Source organism: Girardinichthys multiradiatus, chromosome X, assembly GCF_021462225.1.
Source record: "Girardinichthys multiradiatus isolate DD_20200921_A chromosome X, DD_fGirMul_XY1, whole genome shotgun sequence".
Taxonomy (NCBI): domain Eukaryota; kingdom Metazoa; phylum Chordata; class Actinopteri; order Cyprinodontiformes; family Goodeidae; genus Girardinichthys; species Girardinichthys multiradiatus.
In genome coordinates this window covers 13,589,880-13,609,673 of record NC_061817.1, presented here as the reverse complement: position 1 = coordinate 13,609,673, position 19,794 = coordinate 13,589,880, and the positions used below count along the sequence as shown (strand labels likewise).

General features: G+C 39.5%; 2 protein-coding genes across 3 annotated transcripts; one reads left to right on the top strand and one right to left on the bottom strand.

Moving 5' to 3' along the window:
* The first annotated feature begins 2,026 nt into the window (after window positions 1–2,026).
* On the top strand, window positions 2,027–10,389 carry LOC124863286 (germ cell-specific gene 1-like protein). Of its 2 annotated transcripts, XM_047357608.1 has the most exons (6): window positions 2,028–2,273; window positions 3,806–4,115; window positions 6,120–6,167; window positions 6,258–6,422; window positions 6,510–6,621; window positions 9,871–10,389. In XM_047357608.1, the coding sequence occupies exons 2-6, from the start codon at window positions 3,821–3,823 to the stop codon at window positions 10,349–10,351; spliced, it is 1,101 nt and encodes a 366-aa protein (XP_047213564.1). In that variant the 5' UTR covers window positions 2,028–2,273; window positions 3,806–3,820; the 3' UTR covers window positions 10,352–10,389. The 2 variants fall into 2 exon arrangements, with proteins under 2 accessions (XP_047213566.1, XP_047213564.1); XM_047357610.1 differs by having other exon boundaries at window positions 2,027–4,115.
* Window positions 10,390–11,337: 948 nt separating this feature from the next.
* Window positions 11,338–18,258, bottom strand: LOC124862374 (epithelial membrane protein 2-like). Its single transcript, XM_047356248.1, has 5 exons — window positions 18,120–18,258; window positions 16,609–16,693; window positions 13,430–13,538; window positions 12,751–12,891; window positions 11,338–12,649 (listed from the first exon to the last, which is right to left on the bottom strand). Exons 2-5 carry the CDS (start codon window positions 16,681–16,683, stop codon window positions 12,495–12,497), a joined length of 480 nt encoding a protein of 159 aa, XP_047212204.1. The 5' UTR covers window positions 16,684–16,693; window positions 18,120–18,258; the 3' UTR covers window positions 11,338–12,494.
* Between the last annotated feature and the right edge of the window lie 1,536 nt (window positions 18,259–19,794).

Sequence of the window (19,794 nt, the reverse complement as noted above, 5' to 3'; positions counted from 1 at the left end):
CAGTGTTTAACTTTCTAGTCGTTAATACATCTTTTTTTTTTTGGGCAATTGGAACAGCGCCAAGTCTTTAACATTGTACAAGGTTGGATCATAAAAGTGACTTGTGAACCATTTCTTTAATAATTGGTCATTATTCTCCTGAAAGAGACTACTCCTTTTCGGTTTTTGTGGTAGAATTCATTTGATTTTTTTTTAAATGCCATTTTTGCTTAGTCTCTTTCTTATTCGCAAAGCAAGAATATTGCTTTTAGTTGGCCTGTAGTCCTGGGAAGTTTTTCCATGTTTTTGCCATTTTGGATCATGGCTCTCACATTGGTTTGTTGGAGTCCCGAAGCCTTAGAAATATGGAGAGCCGTTTCATTCAAAATTAAATAAATAAATACTGCTATTGATAAATTATTAATAAATATTCCATGAAATAAGTAAATATCCCCATGATATAAAACAAAATTATGTTAAAAGAATTTTTTATCTTGTTCTATTTAATTTACTTAAAGATTTATTTATTTCATAATGCAGTTTTATTTTGTGACACTTATTTCGTAAAGCTACTTTACGTATTTCAGTGACTTTTACTTTTTAACCCCGTTTTTCATTTTAAGCTCTTTTTATTCTTATATTCAAATGAGGGGGTGGAGTTTTATCTGCTGGGCGGCGCTGGGACAGCAGGGCCGAACTCAATTCGTAGCTGAGGCCGGCAGAAGACGGCATGGCTGAGGGCGCCAGGGGATTCCGTGAGGATGCCAGAAGGTGCCAGACCGGCCGTAGCAGCCTGCCACGGTGGTTGTTGCTGTTTTTGTGGAAGCTGTTTGTGCAATAAGTCTTTGTCATTCTTTCAGCACGTCATACACACATATAGTGCTATTTATTTCCCATCTCAAGTAAATGCAGCCATCTTATGTTATGGGTCTATCGCTGTTTATTAAATAAAAACCATGCCGTCTTCTGCTGGCCACAGCCACAAATTGAGCTCGGCCGTGTTGTTCCAGCGCCGCCCAGCAGATAAAACTCTGCCCCCTCATTTGAATATAAGAACATGAAATAAAAAGAGCTTAAAATGAAAAACGGGGTCAAAAGTAAAAGTCACTGATAAACGTAAAGTAGCTTTACAAAATAAAACTGCATTATTAAATAAATCTTTAAATAAATAAAATAATATCAAAATTTCTTTTAACATAATTATTTTGTTTTATTTCATGGAGATATTTATTTATTTCATGGAATATTTATTAATTTATCAATAGCAGTATTTATTTATTTTTGAATGAAACGGCTCTCCATTTAGAAATGTCTTTGTAGCACCTTCCAGACTGATGGATGTCATTGTCTTTCTTTCACATCTGTTCTTGAACTTCTTTAGGTCAAGACCTGATCTCCTTTTCATCTACTTCATGTTGTCGGACGGGTTCTATTTCATGAGCTCTTGATTCTACAGGGCAGGCAGTATTAAAGGCCTAGATGTGTCAACTGAAATTGAAGTCGGCTCCAAATATTTTCCATTATTGAATGTAATTATCTGAAAACAGTTTTTTGTATTTACTTGGGTTATCTTAACATTTAAATGTGACATAAAAGTATAAGACAAAAAAAAAAAAAATTGGTAAGCTAACACTTTTTCATGGAACTGTACATAAGTGAGCCTCTGTCAAGTTTTGATAAATGAATTGTTGATGAATGTCCTTGGTCAGTATCCCACCTAAGACCTCTCTCTACAGAGGTTATAGTAATGTTCCCACCCTTCAAAATAATATAGTTCATCTCTCCATATTTAAACCCGTGCAGCTTTGTCGGTTTGTCTGTGTGTATGTGTAGTTTTAGTCGTGTCAAGGTTAAATCAAATTGAAGAACTTGCTTGTACAGGCTAAAAAGCGTTATATGGAAATGGATGGGGGCAGCAACTTGAACGGATCAAAATGAGTCTAGGAATCAAATTGAAACAGATGGAACAGAGCTGTCTGTTTTGGATTTATTTATACGGCTGGATTAAAGGCATGTGTGTGTATTTATAGTGTGTGTGTGTGTGTGTGTGTGTGTGATTGAGGGATATGCTCCCGCTCATGTTGGAGCGCTTCATAAAGAGTGGCAGTCGGACACCCCCGTAGAGGTCACTGTGACAGCCACAATCCTCTGTCAGTCTACATAGCTGCTGAAGAGCGAAGTGAAAGTGGGAGAGGGGACTCCAGCAGCAGCAGGGTCCCATTTTTCTCACATCTTTTACTCTTCTCTCAGAGAGGAGGCCGAGGAAAGACATATAAAGAAAGAGACTAAAGGAGGTAAGAATGATTTCTTTGTCTCGACGCACCGTTTGACTTGGAGCGCTCAGACGTATTGCATCCGTCTCTTGGAGGGTTGCCATGGTGATGGCAGATTTCCTCTCCAGTTAATACATCTTTATCCTACCAATTATCAGTAATGTGTGAATTTCTGTCAGTCTTTAAAAGTTATTAGTGAATGCTTCACAACCCTTCACTACTTCACTGTATTTCACTGGGATTTTACGAGATAGACCAGCACAACTGGGAAGTGGATATAAAATACATTGTTTTAAAGTTTTTTTATGAGTAAAAGAAAATCTCAAATCTTGTTCAGCCCCCTTGAGTCATTTTTTTGTAGAATTGTGTTTCAAAGCTATTGTAGCTTCAAGTCTTTTGGGTTTGTCTACCACCTTTTCTTTATTCATTTCTTTCTTTTGTTGATCTTTCTTCATTGAAAAATAGCTCAAGTTCAGTTTGGATAAGGGGCATCAGTGAATATCAATATTCAACTCCTGCCACAGATTCTCATTTGGAGAAGGCAGGACTTTGACTGAACCATTCAGACACATAAACATGCTTTGATTCAAATCAATGGCGTCAAAAGAGCTGAATTAAAAGTACTCACGGGTCGCACATTTTATCTGTTTTTCTTTTTTTTAATGTAGAAAATAATTAGTCTATGCTCAACAGCTAGAATGGGATATAGCAGGACAACCGTTATTTAACCATTCCATTGTAGCCCTGGTTGTATGATTAAGATCATCCTCTTGCTGAAAGGAGAACCTCCTCTAACAGGGTTTCTTCCTGGAAAGCCCTGTATTTAGCTCCACCCATCTCTCCAATAACTGTGAGCACATTCCCTGTCCCTGCTAAAGAAAGGTATCCCCACAACATGATGCTCCCACCACCATGTTTCACCATAGGGATCGTTTTAATTTGTTACTGTCACAAAATAAGAATAAAAACAACTGAAAACCACTTTCTTCACAATTATGTGGCATGGCATCGATCAGCACAAGTTTTCAGCTGGTGTGTTCAGGGTCGTGTGCTGTGGTATTTTTTTTGAATGCACAGTATTTGTCTTTTAGACCAAAAATGTCTGTTTTGTTTCATCATAATCTTCCTCATGTTAGCTGTATCTACTGTATGGTCTGTAGCGGACCCAAGTATTGTTTTATAACCTAAACTTCTGCTCAACTTTCTGCTTATACTGAGGATAAATTAAACATAGTTTTATTGTGTTTACTAATCAGGCGACTTCAGAAGGCAGTGGATTTCAGAGTAAAGGGGGCTGAAAGCAAACGAATGCCACAATTTTCAGAAACCATGTATCATTCTTCCCCTACAGAAATATGCACTAGTTTGTGTTGGTTTGTTTACATAAAATCACAATAACATACACTGATGTTTGTGGTTGTAATGAGACAAAAGGTAAAAAAAGGTTAGTTAGTATAATTACACTAAATCCACATGTTCTACTCATCTGTTGCCTCTCATTTGAGTAAAAAGTATCACATATTTTCATTTCATCTTCTTTTTCCCTTTGCCAGCCTGCTCCTCCCACGATGGCCTTCCTGAAGAGAGTTCGATCCCCTTCCCTCTCCTTCTTCCAGACAGTCGTGTCCCTCCTCCTGAGTACGGTAGCCCTCACGTCCTCCTTCTGGTGCACAGGCAAGCAGAAGGTGCCCAAGCCACTGTGCACAGACACCAAGCTCACCCGGTGCATCCCTGTGCCCGGTGTGTCCAACACCTCCAACATCCAGTTCTTTTGGGAGACGGGGGATGACCGCTTCGTCTTCCCTACCTTTCACACGGGCCTGTTCATCATTTGCGAGGAAAACATCTATGTGGATGAATGGGGTGAGAGAGCGAGAGGGAGTGATATGGGTCCAGTCAGTTGTCCCTAAAGAGGAAAAATAAATCTTTGACTGATCAAGGCAGGAGGTTTAAGAACAACATTGCTCAGTTTTTTGTGTAAAAGCTGGGATTACATAAGTTGGAGAAAATTAATCAATCAAAGAACACTGGATTTCTAAGGAAATCTACGAATGCTAATCCATTTTTACATGTATGCTTAGAATATTAAAGCAATCTCATGGTGACTGACATGATGTTTACTGGAAATTCTTATTTAGACTTCATTTTAGCAAAAACACTGATCTGGTACCACCGTGAAAAGGCACAGAAAAGTGGTTGGATGAACCAAGGTCTCCTTTGCACCCATATATATATATATATATATATATATATATATATATATATATATATAAAATGTATGATGTATGTGTGTGATTGTGAGCCTGTAATGCTGTGTGCTCAGCCCAAAGAGGATTATCACCAGGCCGAGTTCTGCTCACAGAGATTTAGACTTTAACAGCATGACTCAATTATGGATTAAAAGCCAGAGAGGGGAAAGGTTAACAGGATCCACAAACAGGCCGGGTTATCGTCTCGTTTGCAGCTGATTAGATGAACTGAGCGAGAGTATTGTACGGAGTTGAACAATCATTTCTTACATTATTGGTCTAACTTCCATTCAGTGTAGTTGCTCACCTTTGTGCTTCCATAAATAGGACAAAAGGACAAAGATTTCAAATGAACAAAAACTGCTTTGCAAAAGTATTTATTATTACATTATTGGTAAATAAAGTGTAGTTTATTGGGATTCATTGTGCTAGATCAACACAAAGTAATGCATAATTATATCTCAGGCATTTTGAAGATTGCAACAGGCCTTTCTCCAGGACCTATAATAAGCTCCATCCATCTTCCCATGAAACCTGACCAGCCTCCCTGTGCCTGGTGAAGAAAAGTATCCCAAAGCATGATGCTTCCATCACCATGATTCATTTTAGGGATGGTGTGTTTAGGGTGAACCTCGGAGGCCTTAACAGAACAGCTGGATTCATACTGAGACTCGATTATACACAGAATCTATATATTGATTAGGGGCTTTCTGAAGGCAATTGGTTGTTTTGGATTTTATTTCGGAGTATTATAGTAAGGAGCCTGAACACAAAGGCAAACCATGTATAATTTTTCCTCACTAAATAACCCACTATCAGAAGTACCTTGTGTTGGTCTAACACATGAAATTTCACTCAAATATAATGAAGTTTGTGTTTGTAACATGACAAAATTTGAATTCAAAGGGTATGAATACTTTAGCAAGTCAGCAGAATTAGAAAGGACATCTGACGGTACAAAAAGAGGAGAGGTGGATGAAGTCTTCATTTTCTGCTGCTGTCTTTACTTGCACTTGTTTCTTTAAGACTCTTGCTTTAGTCAGTTTAGAAGCAGATTATTGGTGCTATCATGTAAACAGTTTGGTAATCAAGCCACAAAGAAGCTTAACTAAAAACTGAGACAGGATGATGCTGCTTTTCTCTCTCCTTTTTTGTGCAATTATCTGTGCACGTGCTTGGAGTCAGTCAGATCCCTCTGGGGAAATGATTGCTCTATGTTTGATATTTTTTGGAAATTTCCACTATTGAAAGGATTTTAAATAGTCTTGGAAATGGAAAAACAAGCCTGTGTTTCAGTTTGTGGTGCAGCTAATATTTTTCTTTCTGCTGCCATCCTTGGCAGACTTGCACCAAACAAATCCTATAATCTTTCATCCGGTTATGTCCGGCACTGAAAGCTCTTTATGCAAATGAACTTGCCACATAATAGCTTGATAGATGTGTTTAATTAAACTTGGGGTTTCCTATGAAATGGATTTAAAAAAAAATCTGATTTCTGATGTAACTCTTATCTTTTTATGTAAGGACCTCAGATGTTTGTGGTAAATGGTCACATTCCCTGTCCAGACAGACTTTTATTTATGAGTTTAGTATTTTATTCCTTTTTTGTCTTTTTTAGAAGAGAAGTGTCGAGGGTTTTACAGTTTGACTCCTGAATCAGAAGAAGGTAAATTCTTCCTCTTCATGCTGGCTGATTGTTGGATGTCCATGCCTACATTGTTGTTTTAGCTCTCAGCCTCTGCTCCTTCCTCTGCAGCAATGATCTGGCTGTGTCTTTCGTTGGAGTTTATGTATATCGGTCTGCTCCTGGTCAGCTGCCTGCTGCTGTCCGTGCAGCTTTGCATCAGGGCCTGGTTTCCCTCCACGCTGCGCTGGGGCCAGATGCTCAATGCCTTTGCAGCTGTCTTCACAGTCCTGGGAGGTACAGTTGTTGCTACCTCAGATCTATATTTGGGTTACTGGTTTGAATGGAAGTGCTTGACCTTTCTCTGGATTTCTTGTACCACAGGCCTGCTGGGGATGGTGGGTCACATGATGTTCATGCAGGTGTTTCAGACCACAGTTTCAATGGGACCAGAAGATTTTAAACCTCACAGCTACGGCTACTCCTGGGCATTCTAGTGAGTTCGTTAGACATTTCTGTTTAATCTGAACGTTTTTAAAACTGCTCGTATTAGTAATAGAACCCACATACACTTACACTGGAAGCTATATATTCAATGTGAAAACATTTTCCCCAATATATTTAATGTAAAGTAAAATAGCAGCCCAAAACAATTATTATAATTTGCAATCAGGAAAATATTATTCTAATATTGAAAATAATATGCAGATTTGGGTTTTAAAGTAAGAATTCACTTGCAAGCACTTAATTCATAAAAGTTTTGGTCAAAATTGCAGGTAGGTTTACTATTGCAAATAATGCATGACCACATGGGTCTCATCTGTTTTAAATAGTCAGTCAGTCAGTCATTTTCTACCGCTTATTCCATAGTGGGTCGCGGGGGAGCTGGTGCGTATCTCCAGCAGTCTGTGGGTGAGAGGCAGGGGTTCGTCCATTGCAGGGCAACACACATACAGGTCCTTCTCAAAATATTAGCATATTGTGATAAAGTTCATTATTTTCCATAATGTCATGATGAAAATTTAACATTCATATATTTTAGATTCATTGCACACTAACTGAAATATTTCAGGTCTTTCATTGTCTTAATACGGATGATTTTGGCATACAGCTCATGAAAACCCAAAATTCCTATCTCACAAAATTAGCATATTTCATCCGACCAATAAAAGAAAAGTGTTTTTAATACAAAAAACGTCAACCTTCAAATAATCATGTACAGTTATGCACTCAATACTTGGTCGGGAATCCTTTGGCAGAAATGACTGCTTCTATGCGGCGTGGCATGGAGGCAATCAGCCTGTGGCACTGCTGAGGTCTTATGGAGGCCCAGGATGCTTCGATAGCGGCCTTTAGCTCATCCAGAGTGTTGGGTCTTGAGTCTCTCAACGTTCTCTTCACAATATCCCACAGATTCTCTATGGGGTTCAGGTCAGGAGAGTTGGCAGGCCAATTGAGCACAGTGATACCATGGTCAGTAAACCATTTACCAGTGGTTTTGGCACTGTGAGCAGGTGCCAGGTTGTGCTGAAAAATGAAATCTTCATCTCCATAAAGCTTTTCAGCAGATGGAAGCATGAAGTGCTCCAAAATCTCCTGATAGCTAGCTGCATTGACCCTGCCCTTGATAAAACACAATGGACCAACACCAGCAGCTGACACGGCACCCCAGACCATCACTGACTGTGGGTACTTGACACTGGACTTCTGGCATTTTGGCATTTCCTTCTCCCCAGTCTTCCTCCAGACTCTGGCACCTTGATTTCCGAATGACATGCAGAATTTGCTTTCATCCGAAAAAAGTACTTTGGACCACTAAGCAACAGTCCAGTGCTGCTTCTCTGTAGCCCAGGTCAGGCGCTTCTGCCGCTGTTTCTGGTTCAAAAGTGGCTTGACCTGGGGAATGCGGCACCTGTAGCCCATTTCCTGCACACGCCTGTGCACGGTGGCTCTGGATGTTTCTACTCCAGACTCAGTCCACTGCTTCCGCAGGTCCCCCAAGGTCTGGAATCGGCCCTTCTCCACAATCTTCCTCAGGGTCCGGTCACCTCTTCTCGTTGTGCAGCGTTTTCTGCCACACTTTTTCCTTCCCACAGACTTCCCACTGAGGTGCCTTGATACAGCACTCTGGGAACAGCCTATTCGTTCAGAAATGTCTTTCTGTGTCTTACCCTCTTGCTTGAGGGTGTCAATAGTGGCCTTCTGGACAGCAGTCAGGTCGGCAGTCTTACCCATGATTGGGGTTTTGAGTGATGAACCAGGCTGGGAGTTTTAAAGGCCTCAGGAATCTTTTGCAGGTGTTTAGAGTTAACTCGTTGATTCAGATGATTAGGTTCATAGCTCGTTTAGAGACCCTTTTAATAATATGCTAATTTTGTGAGATAGGAATTTTGGGTTTTCATGAGCTGTATGCCAAAATCATCCGTATTAAGACAATAAAAGACCTGAAATATTTCAGTTAGTATGCAATGAATCTAAAATATATGAATGTTAAATTTTCATCATTACATTATGGAAAATAATGAACTTCATCACAATATGCTAATATTTTGAGAAGGACCTGTACAACCACACACACACTCATTCACACACCTAAGGGCAATTTAGAGTGACCAATCAACCTAACAGGCATGTCTTTGGACTGTGGGAGGAAGCCGGAGTACCCGGTGAGAACCCACGCATGCACGGGGAGAACATGCAAACTCCATGCAGAAAGACCCCTGGCTGGGAATCGAACCCAGGACCTTCTTGCTGCAAGGCAACAGTGCTACGAACTGCGCCACCGTGCAGCCCCTGTTTTAAATAACTTGTACAAAAAAAATGTTGCGCTTTTTTCAAATTTCTCCTTCTAAAAAGATTTTTAAAACACATACACCGAATAAAAAGCATTATCATCTGAGTCTTCCAGGTTAGGAAGAGTAAATCAGTCAAAGCATCTTCCAGTGCCGTAGGGTAAAGTCACAGAGAAGTAGAGTCCATTCCTGGTGCCCTGTCCCTGGGAAGCTTTTTAACCACTTAAGCAACCTCTGCAAATATTATGAACTCACCTATCCCTGGATCCCAAGACCCTGTCGAATCAAAGGTGAACATGGTGACCGGATTAAGGATAACCTCAAAACGCTCGTCTCACTGGTCGACAATCTGCTCAGTCAAGGTCCCCAAACATCCTGGTCCCTGTTTTGGTTTTGAGTTGCTGGCATATAACCCTCTTGGGGAGAAGCAAATGTCCTTCTACATAGTCTCTCTGAAATCCTCACACACCTGGGCTTTTGTTTTCAAACACAGAAGCAAAGTCTTTTAGGTCGCTTGGTAGCTGCCTGTTATTCAGGAGTCCTCAGAAACAACCAAGCCCTAAAGGACTCCTTCTACAGTTGATAGCTTCCATAACTGCTGGCATCCATCAATGTTGCTGCCTTGTTGCTGCCGCCTGATTTAACCAAACAATATTTCTACAAACAAACAAACCACATCCAAAAGCATGGCCCACTTAAATCCAAAATATCTACAAAGGCCATTGCTTTAAAAGATAAGGCTTTTAATTGTAGCTGTTCTATTTAAAATTCTAACAATTTTTTGGTGGCACCCTTTGAAACTAAAGCATGTGCATGGTGATTTTGAATTTAAATTGACAAGGACCTCATGTAGTGTGATGGGCAATCTAAAAAAGATTTTGCTTGCACTTTTAGTGTAGACTCAGAAATAAACATTAACACCATGTCTCTTGTCCTTGTCTTATCTCTGTCAGTGTGGTTTGGCTAGCCTTCACTGTGTGCATGGCGGCAGGCGTCTCAACCCTGAACAACTACACCAAGAAGTTCCTGATGGTGGGACCCAGGAGTTCCTCTAGCCTCAACCCCTGCAGCTTTAACTTTGTGGGACTTCTGCCACCAGCTCCCTACTACACCCCCCCAAACCTGCCCGTTACCCTGTCTGCCCCACTGTCTGCCCCTCTGCCTGCCCCAATGATCTCCCACCTGTCTCCCTACTACGAGCCTCCATCAGCTGCCTTGCCTCTCACTTCTCCAAAGCTCACGCACTCCCACTCTCTCCCCCTCACTCACTCAGACTCCTTCCCTCTTCCACCGTTCCACCCTGCACCTGCGTCCCCCTTCCACCGCCTCTCCCTGCCCTCGCCGTCTCTCTCACCCTCCATCTCTGTTCACATGATGCTCCCAGGACACAAAGAGAATCCCTTGGATCGGGACGAGGATTACAGCCCACTTTGAACTCCTACTGGTGCATCTTAATAAATTAGAATATCACCATAAAGTTGATTTATTTAGGTAATTTAATTTAAAAAGTGAAATGCAAATTAATTACTTAAAAATCACACAATGTGATTTTCTGGATTTTTGTTTTAGATTCCGTCACTCACAGTTGAAGAATACCTGTAGATAGAAATTAAAGACTTCTACACACTTTGTAAGTGGGAAAACCTGCAAAATCGCCTGTGTATCAAATACTTGTTCTCCCCACTGTATGTCATATATAATACCGGTCAAACGTTTTAGATACACTTTCTCACCAAATGAGTGTCTTTATTTTCATGAATATTTACTATTTACATTGTTGATTCAATAAAACCGAATGAACAAACATGGACATGTGAAATAACTAAACATTTTATATTTTAGATTATGACAAATAGCCACCCTTTGCTCTGATTACTGCTTTGCTCTTTAGCATTCTCTCCAAGTACATTTCAGGTGACCATGAGGTGGTCACCTGAAATAGTTTCCAAAGAGTCCTAAAATAAGTTCCCGGAGGTTCACTGAGAGACAACCAAAGGTTAATATTTCAGTCATCACAGCAAAGGGTGACAACTTTAAGGAATCTAAAATATAAAACATATTTAGTTCCTTTAGTTTTCTGTTTGCTACATAATTGCATATGTGTTCATTCACAGTTTTGATGCCTTCAGTGAGAATCTATGTACAATGTAAACAGTCAGAAACATAAAGACAACCATTAAATGAGAAAGTGTGTCTACAATTTGACCAGTAGTGTATGTGCTACACTTTTGAGTTGAATCACTGAACTCAACTAATTCACTGAGATGCTGGTGTACATTCAGCAAAGAGTCTTTTTTTTTTTTTTTTTTTTTAGAAACTCCACACCCATCTTGGCCATTTAGGCATGTTTTAATTTGTTACTCTGTGATTTTATATAATGTAATCTGTTATGCTCAAAACCACAAATGACAAGTCACCACTGAATGAAAATGAAGTTTTATTTTTTCAAAAATCACTATTATTCATTTACGTAGCAAAAATAATCATCAGACATACAGAGCTTCATGGGAAAAAATCCTATTTACACATTATGTCTCATGCTTCATTATTAAAACAGTTGCCTTTAGGTGAACACAGCTAATGTAAGCGTATGAAGAGATTGTAATGTGATGAATTTACAATCGGAAAATAAGTTTGATTTTACTAATATGTTATTTAGAATTTAGAGTAGATATGCTTTAAATATTAAAAACCATCATAATTCTGTGGAGCCATTTCTTTCAGGGCAGATACTTGTCATGCAGAATATTTTGTCTTCCTAATAACAAATATGTTTTAATCCAATATAAATGCAACTATGATGTTTTTGGATGGCATGACCTTAACGGTCTTTTGGATCATATTAGTTTAGCCTTATGAAGAAAGATATTTTTTTTTATAGAGAAGAAAAAATATTGATAAACTAACAACAACATAAAGTAAAAACATGAAAGAGGATAACAGAAAACTCTTTTTATCTTCTGTAACATACATATCCATATATGTAAAAGTACATTTAAAAAATAACCACAGATTTAACTCTTCAAACTTGAAAATTTATTGATGTTATTTGGTAAGACATTATATTACTGCCATTCAAATACTTAATGATCTCTTATAAATAGTGACTTACTATCTTGATTACAGAGGGAAAAAAAGCAATTTATAAACAGTTTATGCTTGATGATCCTGACACACATTAGCGGATCATTAAATATTTGATTTGTACCCTCATCATAAAATGTTGACGTCTTAATTAATCATCGCCTCTCATAAACATGAAGGCTTTCTCTGTTCAGCTTAAACAAAAGTATCTTTAGATGCCCTGAAGTAAGCTAGCCTGACGCTGGGCTGAAAATATACTTAAATATGACTGCGACTGACTGAGTTTGCCTCCTGTTTCAGATGTAAATCTGAAGCACCATCAGAAGGCAGACTCGGTCAAAACATTAAATGTATATGAGAATATCCACAGGTCTGTTGTGTTTACACTAGCAGCTTAAATGTAATTAAAAAAGGATTTTAGTTGAAAGAGTAGATCTGTCCAAAAAACAAGCACATTAGGTGGAGTGTGATCTAGTGTCCAGGTTGCTCCATGCTACTTCTTGCGTAGCACAAAGTAAACAATGGAGGAGATGAACGTCAAACCGAAGGCGATCCACGCCAGGATGTAGCTGTGGCCGTAATTACCTTCAGGCTCATTGACATGGAAGCGGTCTGTGTAGATGGAGGCTGCGATCATGATGAACAGACCTGAAGGGAAGGCAGAGGATTATGAGGGAGAAAAAAAGAAAATGGTGATGATGCAGATCATTCAGAGATGTGCAGAAACATTCTTTCAAAGTGTAACTTACAGGCAAGGATTTGAAAGATGCCGGAGATGGTGAATCTCTGTCCCTTTGGGAGGGTGAAGAGTTGAGCAAGAAACACAAAGAGGCCAATGATACAGAAAATACAGGCAAGTACAGTGGTGGCTTGCACTGCCTGGAGGTAATCTGCAGGGGGAGCCAGAAAGAGCAACACAAAACGTGGGTGATAAAAATGTTTATCATAATGGATGATTTTATTCCAAACGGTTTGCAAATGAACATTTTTCCACATCCCAGCAGAGTTACAGCACTAGAATGTGCAAACGATGCTGGATATGTTGCAAGAGAATGCTACAATGCTGGGGCAAGAATTTTAACTTGCGAGTCAAAGCATGCTTTAATTGCAGGCATTTACAAATGTGACATCTACGATGGTTCTAATGTCTTAAAAGCACTAAAGTGCTCTTGTTTTGCATTTCCACAAACAGAATAAAAGTTTCCTATGATCATGTCTCAAACTGTGAATAAAAAATCTCAGTGCAGTTCACATTTGATTTTTCAAGTATTTTAGATTTTAAACTAAAGATGATCAAATTCAGTTCAGATTCCTTGAAAAAATAGTGAACTTTAATTCACAGAATATGAAGCTACAATTCTGAAACCAGCTTTAGCATCATTATCTACCTGTTGTACATCTACAGCAAATGTATTTTGTTGTGCTCACCTGATGGGTAGGAAGGGATATTTGGGAGCTCAGTATGATTCCACTTATTGTTGAACCAGATCCACCGGCCCCACACATCAGTGCGCATGGTATCAGTTACCCACCAGGCCTAATGGGAAGGGCAGAGAATGAAATCAATACAAATTTTGTCACTGGATTTAACGCTGTATAATGTTAGAGAGGAAGCAATGTCAAGCATTTTTAGGGGGAGTGACAATTCAAAGTACTGATGCACATCTCCACATAACTATGGTATAACTCAAATTTTGCTCTGAAATGCAACACAGGTAGGAATCTCAGATATTTCATGTATATGACCAGCATGTGCAGGCTGGATTGTTAAACTATGATTGGCTTGCGTCAAAAAGAAATGTTGAATAAGTGGTCAGGTTTAGCCTAAACGGGCTCAGTTATGATTGAGGTGTGTTGGGACCCAGCCATGAATTTCAACATTAAACTCCGGTACGAACTCTTCTGGAACTTTTCAAAATAAAGTGCATTAACCTTCTTCCGGCACAGCCAGGAAACGGGATAACTGCGGACTTCCTGTGACGCCACTGCCCAAATAATAGCACAGCTGTTGCTACATCCGCTCTCTTTCCACACGGCCTCTAGTGGGACCGGTCAGGAGAGGCCCAGCGCACTAATGTCTCTTTGCTGGCAAAAAGACATAAACTCTTCAAACTGGATCCAAAAGTGTCATAAGATCACGCGATCATATGTACAAGTTAAGTAGGAATGAATTGCTGTTTGTGTACCCGGTATTCATTCATGAACGGGGGTAATTAAGGTATAAGCATTGCTTGACTTTCTCTCCGAGCCCTGCAGTAGCAAACGGTGTTTGAGAGAAGCCCCTGCAAAGACGCGGTCTCCTAGTCTGGAAGGAAGACAGCAGAGACTGCATCACCGTGTTAACCCGTGTGGTCAGCGGACAGAACAAGTCGTCTTGCAAGCCACAGCTCCAGAGGTCAGGTTAGCTGAAAGCCAACCGCTTGTTGACTGTGGACGTTTCTTCAAACTTCACCCCTTGGACAACGTTTCCTCAGCATGGTCAGAGGTTAGGTTTGGGCAGAAAAATAATAGAAAGATTTAGACTGAAATGATCTAAACGTTTTCCATTTTTTTATGAAGTTTGGTTTTGTTTTTGTGAAACTCGGCTATCTTAGTGCTAGCAGGTTATCTGCAGCACACGTGTTAAGTTTTGTGTTCTTTGTCTGTGTGTTTTTAAAGTTAAGACAAACTTTACTTCAAGGGTGATTTTAAACACAGAAGATTGCTCATAACGCGCCGTCCGCGCTTATGCATTTTAACCCTTTTATTGACCCTGGTATTCTAAAGGTGTGTGTTTGATTCTGGTGCTAAATAATATTTACCCAGAAAGGTTTAGTTTTCAATCCAGTACATAATAGTCCCTATACATCATTTACTAGATTTGATAACTAAGTAAACACCATTAAGCACCATTTCTCCAGAAAGATTTGGCTCTTTACAAAATATTCCCTTAATAATATTTCTTCAAATATTATTTTAATAAATAAAGGCAGCTAATGAGACACCATTGAGAAATGGTCATCCAGAAGGTTGGTTTTATTCAGCAGATCATTATTTAAAACATTATTTTATTAAAATAATATTTTACCTGATCTTGCATTGTGAAGGGTTGTCTAAACGTTTGCTGATTATTTCCTAAGTTGGTTCCAAGACTAACTTCACTTCACTTCCAGATTCTTCAAGATAATCATTGCAAGATAAACATTGCATGGTAATGTTGCATCACTCTTTTTGGTCATGATTTCCAATCATCATTAATCAACCTGTTTATATTGTACATAACCCATTAGTCTTTGTTATTGTTTAATTCTGCTTGGTAGTTAGATGGATTGTTTTAGCATAGTAAAGAGTTTGTTGATTGAAATATGTTTGACTTTGAGTCGACTTATTTTTGTTAATAAATTCTTGTATTTTAAGAGATTGTGTGAATTCATTCCATATGTGTGCAGAGTTTTGCTGTTCAATAATGTCAGAGCTCGTCTCACACCTTTCTATTTTGTCCTAATACCACCACCTTACTGGGCTGGTATTCACAGGACAACCCTTAACAAACCGAAATATTATTTGATAAAATATTAATATTAAATATTAAAAAATATTCTCAGATTAATAATCACAACAGGTGCAAACACAACCTCCATTTCTGCTACCTGTGCGACCCCTTCTCTTTTCCAGTGATTATAATCAGTCTGTCAGAGAGAGGTACCCCCAATCCTTGTGGTTTTTAATATAACAATGACCACCAGTGGGCTCTACATGGACAAACTTTATCAGTTTATTATTTTACTTAGTACCCCAACGAATAGCCCATTCTACAATGGCCATACTCTGACACTCAGTAGTTTAATCTAACCTCCCCAACAACCCCGCACCATTCCAAACCCTTTGTGAAGTGCCTTGAGACTCGTTAAGGTCCGCTACTTAAAACAGATACATTCTAAGGAATACCAAAGTATTTTGTGCTGATGGCATATTATGAACCTTCAAACCGTTGTCATGTTTGCATGTGGTGGCTAGTTCCAGAGAAGTCAATTTACATGGTAAATGCGGTAAATGTGTGCATTTAAGGATTTTCCTGTGTAAAAAAAACTGACAACAGAACGTAAAGTGGTGATGTTTTTGAGACTCAAGTTTTTTTAAGATGCCAGAAGTCCACTTTAATCTTGGCCTCCCTTGGGCTAGCTGTTAGCTTTAGCCTCTGGGACCAGCCAATTTGTATTTATACTGAGGCTTTGTTCACATTAACATAGATATTTAGTAAAAAGCATATAATCTGCAAAAAGCATATTATAGACTTGACATAAACCCCCAATGATGTTGACAGTGGCAAGGTTATCGCCCCTGCTGGCACGACATACTTTATATGACTGGATTCCAATGGAAGGTTTACATGCAGATTTTAAAAAAAGCGGAGGAAACAAATATTCATTTCAAAATTATACAGATTAGTGTAGGTGTGGCCTAAGTAAAGCAAACAAAGTGGTTAACAACTGCTGATAACTGTTTATAATATTTTAAATTCCTAAACTATCCTTTCAACTCTTCCTTGAATAATCATTCTGATGAACTAAAACTAAGCAATCCCGCATGAGGTGTTTTCATAGTACTGCAATATGAATCTTACTTACATTGTCAATGGTAGCCACCAACAGGAGGATGATGGCTGCGACGTGAAGAACCGAGAGTCCGACGAGAATCAGCATGGTGACTGTTCTGGAGGGATGAATGGAGATAAAATGGGTTGGATGTTGTTTCCCCTCACAGAGTTTTGCACATGTAGTTCCACTAAACCCCTTCTACAACCGCTCATTCTAAGCTTGAAATGAAGACCAAAAAGCCTCACACCCACTCAGGGCGTTGCTTCTCAACTTGTAATTTGAGTCCGAGAGCCAAACGACTCTTATGAAAATGTCTGCGAACCGAGCTCAGGTTAATATTTATAAAAGGAGTCAGTGGGAAAGCAGAGGTGCAGATGGATCATCAGGCATGAGAAGGATCAGTAAACACAGAAACTGTTGGTAAGGAAGGAGTAAAAGACAAATTAGTAGAAGAGTTTATGGCATATAGATGAGTATGGGCTTGTCCAGGGCTTGAAGGATACCTGCCACTCCCTGAAATAACTAGAGCATACACCCAGTTCTCTCACCAAACTGCTGATCCCTACACACTCTGGCAGACAATGCATCCCCCTCTGCCTTTAAAAATTCATTTTACAAACTGTTTCATGCTTTCATTGTAAAACTGTTATTACAGTTTCAGAAACTTGTAAAGAACCTCATGTATACATGAACTGTGTTCGGGTCAAATCCGGTCCTGAAGCCACGATAGGAGAGATCAGAGGCACTTGGAATGTGCTGGTTCCCTCTTCGGTAAAGGAGTGGTCAAGGGTTGGGCCCACTAACACACATTCTGGCATCCTCCATGCCGCTCACTAAAGCAGCAAACTCATGCAGACACGGGGCATTGAGCTGGCAGCCATGTGACCAGGCCTCGGGCATCCATACTTTCCTGCCGCCCTCACTCTCGCCTCAAAAAGCCACAAGATTTTTACTTTTTAGAGAACTGTGTGCGGCGTCAACCTATTGCACTAAGAAGCAGAACCACAGATGTTTTCTGGAATTTCACCAGATTAGACTGAAGTTTAAATTTGAAAAATCTGGCTAAGATAAAAAAAAAGTTAAACTGTCTGTTTTCATTCAAAACACAGTTGGGAAATATCTGGTTCTTCCAAAATTGATCCAGAAAAGCTGAGCTGTCAAGTGTTGCTGCAGGGACATTAACATCTGGCCTTGATGTTGCTGAATTTCCATCCCAGAAAATGAAAAAAAAAATTTATTTGCAATTGCAGAAGCTTGTAATTTTAATTTTCATAACTTTTTACCCACATTTTCAAACCAGATTCAAACCTGAAAATGTGAACCAGTCTTGCCAGCAGTGAAATCGAAATAGATTGGAAAATTAAAGCCGAGTGAGGTATACAAGTAAATTTGCACCTTTTTTCTCATTGCCTTCTCTTGAATACAAATGAAATCATCCAAACGCAAATCTTCAGAAGAAAGCATGTTCAAATATTTTTTCTGATCCTCCTGAATCAACTCAAATATCAGATCTGAGAAGCAAAGAAAAGTCTTTGACTTACTGTTAAATGGCTGTGTGTCTCTTTCAGGTCCTATTCCTCCTGCTGTCAGTGACCCTAATTCCAAGCTGCGAGTCTAAATGCACAAACATAAGAAACTACCCGTCCGCCCACTTATACCCAGCCCTCTTTTTAAGTCCACACCCCAGACAAGCCTCTTGTTTGCCTTTCACATAATCTCTGACTCCTTTTCCTGTGTATACTCCCTCTACGTTACTCTCTCACACACACAAACTCAAACAAGTTGTGTTTTTTTTGTGTCATTTCTCATGTCTTTGCCAATCAGCTGAAGATGTTGGTTTATTCTTATGAGGTCTGCTGGTGACTCACAGGCGAAGTTGAGGGGGAACTCCTAAAACACTGACTGGACACACAATGCCATGGTGACAGACTGCAGCCCAGCTAAGCACAATCACAATCACAGTGTTGTCGCTATGGGTGACGTGTATACACAGAAATAGTCAAATCAGAGCACATAAACACTCACGCGTCTGATGAATACCGTAACTTTCCTTCTTGATGGCTTCCCTCTGTGTTTTCACAATTATTGTTACAGAAGGCGATATTTCAGGATGAACGCGTTTTTCTGGTGGCAACAGAGGGAAGTAGGACAGGGCAAATGGATGCAAGTTCGTTGCCTAGGTGCAAAGTAAGGAGGAACATATTGGAATGTAAAGGGTGGAGGGGTTAGGAGACATTTCACACCGCTGTGACTTCATTTGCTATTACTCATCGACACCATTTAATTCTCATTGGAGAGTGATATGCTCCAAATGAGCCCAGTAACTCAAAGTCATATGCTTCTAAGGCCATTTATACCATTTAGTTTTCAGGCTCTGCAAAAGTATTCATACTTATTGTAGCTTTTTACATTTTGTCATATTAGAACTACAAACCTCAAAGTATTATATTGGGATTTTATTTGGTAGATCAACACAAAGTATTGCATGATTGTGAAGTGGAAGGAAAATAAAACATAGTTTTCATTTACGTTTAGCCCTCCTTTACTTTGATCACCCTGAATGAAATCAAGTGCAACCTGTCATCTTCAGGAGCGTCTAATAACCACATCTAACATGGTGTTAGCAGCATCATGCCGTGTGGAAAATGATACATGAAACTGTATGGAGGTTCACCTTCCAGAATGACAACAACCCTAAACACAGCCCAAGCTACAATGGATAAGGTCAGTGGTTTTCAAACTTGCTATAACAACGACCACTAAAGCTCCCAAGCTACTTACAAATTTTACTGAAGCAGCAATTGTCTTCAGTTACAGTAATCTCTGTCTTATCCTGTCTATATTCAGAAAGGCAAAAAGATATTTAAAAACTGCATCAAATGTTCTATCACTGAAATGCTTTGTACTGAAAGCACATTCCATCTATCCATCCATGGGAGACACTTAGCAGTTTCTCTAAAGCAGAACCTGGTAGATGGCAGTAAATGTTAGGGGCTGTCCCTGTTTTTCTGTTTTGACCAACTCCAAAGAAACCTCTCTGAAATCAGTTGGACCTATTAATGGTGCTGGCAGCTTACATCCCCCCATGAGACCAAAATGACATTTTTTGGCCTAAATAAAAAACACTATGGGGGAAGAAAAACTAACTCTAGCAACCTGAAAAGACCACACTCACAGTAAAACATGGTGGTGGCAGCATCCTGCTGTAAGGGATAC

Bases quoted from the DNA above. Each gene is read 5' to 3' on its own strand.
- LOC124863286 (XM_047357610.1), top strand. From the start codon at position 3,821: ATGGCCTTCCTGAAGAGAGTTCGATCCCCTTCCCTCTCCTTCTTCCAG. The intron at 4,116-6,119 runs GTGAGAGAGCGA...TGTCTTTTTTAG, and splicing joins CATCTATGTGGATGAATGGG to AAGAGAAGTGTCGAGGGTTT. The intron at 6,423-6,509 runs GTACAGTTGTTG...CTTGTACCACAG, and splicing joins TGTCTTCACAGTCCTGGGAG to GCCTGCTGGGGATGGTGGGT.
- LOC124862374 (XM_047356248.1), bottom strand. From the start codon at position 16,683: ATGCTGATTCTCGTCGGACTCTCGGTTCTTCACGTCGCAGCCATCATC. The intron at 12,892-13,429 runs GTGAGCACAACA...CTCCCCCTGCAG, and splicing joins TATCCCTTCCTACCCATCAG to ATTACCTCCAGGCAGTGCAA. The intron at 12,650-12,750 runs GTAAGTTACACT...CCTTCCCTTCAG, and splicing joins CATCTTTCAAATCCTTGCCT to GTCTGTTCATCATGATCGCA.